The sequence below is a fragment of the Capsicum annuum genome, chromosome 12 (genome assembly GCF_002878395.1).
Source record: "Capsicum annuum cultivar UCD-10X-F1 chromosome 12, UCD10Xv1.1, whole genome shotgun sequence".
In the NCBI taxonomy this organism is placed as follows: Eukaryota; Viridiplantae; Streptophyta; class Magnoliopsida; order Solanales; family Solanaceae; genus Capsicum; species Capsicum annuum.
Genome location: NC_061122.1, coordinates 85533133 through 85534558, shown reverse-complemented (window position 1 = coordinate 85534558; position 1426 = coordinate 85533133). Strand labels below are relative to the sequence as shown.

The following is a 1426-nucleotide window of genomic DNA, read 5'->3' as shown; positions in this document are numbered from 1 at the left end:
TACTTTGACATGATGAGGTATCTCAAGGAGGGAGACTATTAAGAAGGCATAACTAGTATTCAGAAGAGAACACTTCCGAGATTGGCCATCATTTTTCCTAAATAGAAAAATCATTTATAGGAGGACCAGATTTAGGATTGTTAAGGTGCATCGACGATCAGGAGGCTACCAAGTTAGTTGAAGAGATACATGGGGGTATGTACGGGCCACATATGAGTGGTTTTATTTTTGCAAAGAAGATTCTTTGAGCTGGATATTTTTGGATAAAAATGGAGACATATTACATTCTCTTTGTTCAAAAATGTCATCAATGTAAAATTCATGGTGATTTAATTTATGTTCCACCAAATGAACTCAATGTGATGAGTTCTCCTTGGCCGTTTCCTGCATGGGGCATGGATGTCATCGTTCCATTTGATCCATCCGCATCAAATGGACATACGTTCATTGTGGTATCTATTTATTATTTCACCAAATGGGTAAAAGCCTGTTCATTCAAGTCCGTGACAAAGAAAATGGTGAAAGATTTTGTTCACAATAACATTATTTGTCATTTTAGAGTTCCTGAGTCAATTATAACTGATTATGGAGCTAATCTCAATAGTAGCTTAATTTATAAGAAGTTTAAGATTACTTATCATAATTCCACCTCTTACCATCCTTAGATGAATGGAGTAGTTGAGGCTTCCAACAAGAACATTAGGCGAATATTGCGAAAGATGATTGATAACTATAAGCATTGGCATAAGAATTTGCCATTTTCCCTCCTTGGCTATCACACCACTATTAGAACTTCTACTGGAGTGATACTTTATCTTTTTGTTTTTGGAATAGAAGCCGTGTTACCTGTAGAAGTAGAGATACCATCTTTGAGAATCATTCAGGAAGATGAGTTGAGTGATGCTAAATAGATTCAAAATCTCTATAAATAATTGATGCTAATTGATGAAAGTAGTATGAATGTAGTTTGTCATGATTAGCTTTATCAGATTATAATGGCCAAAACATTCAACAAGAAGGTAAGATCAAGACAATTCAAAATAGGACAATTAGTGTTGAAGAGCATATTTCTGCACCAGAATAAAACTAAGAGAAAGTTTGCACCTAACTGGAAAGTGCCTTATGTTGTTCACCGAGTACTGATAGGCAGAGAATTGATCCTCGCAAAAATAGATGGTGAAGTATTGCTGAAAGCCATCAATACAGATACTGTTAAGAGATACTATGTTTAGAAGCCCTTAATTTTTTAATGTAATGTTTCTTTTCCTATGTAATAAAACTACTAATGACTTAGTTTCCATGGGGGAATACGTAGAAAACCCATATTGGGTTTGGTTTTTTAAGTAGCAATTTTCAAAAAAATCCCTCTTTACTTGTAATGTGAACTAAGGTTGACCTGATTTCCTGGACAGATATGTAGGCAGCC

At 34.9% G+C, this 1426-nt stretch overlaps 1 protein-coding gene across 1 annotated transcript; it reads left to right on the top strand.

Annotated features, from left to right (window-relative positions):
* The first annotated feature begins 269 nt into the window (after positions 1-269).
* LOC124889630 lies at positions 270-911 on the top strand. Its single transcript, XM_047401599.1, has 2 exons — positions 270-452; positions 666-911. The coding sequence occupies exons 1-2, from the start codon at positions 270-272 to the stop codon at positions 909-911; spliced, it is 429 nt and encodes a 142-aa protein (XP_047257555.1).
* The last annotated feature ends 515 nt before the right edge of the window (positions 912-1426 follow it).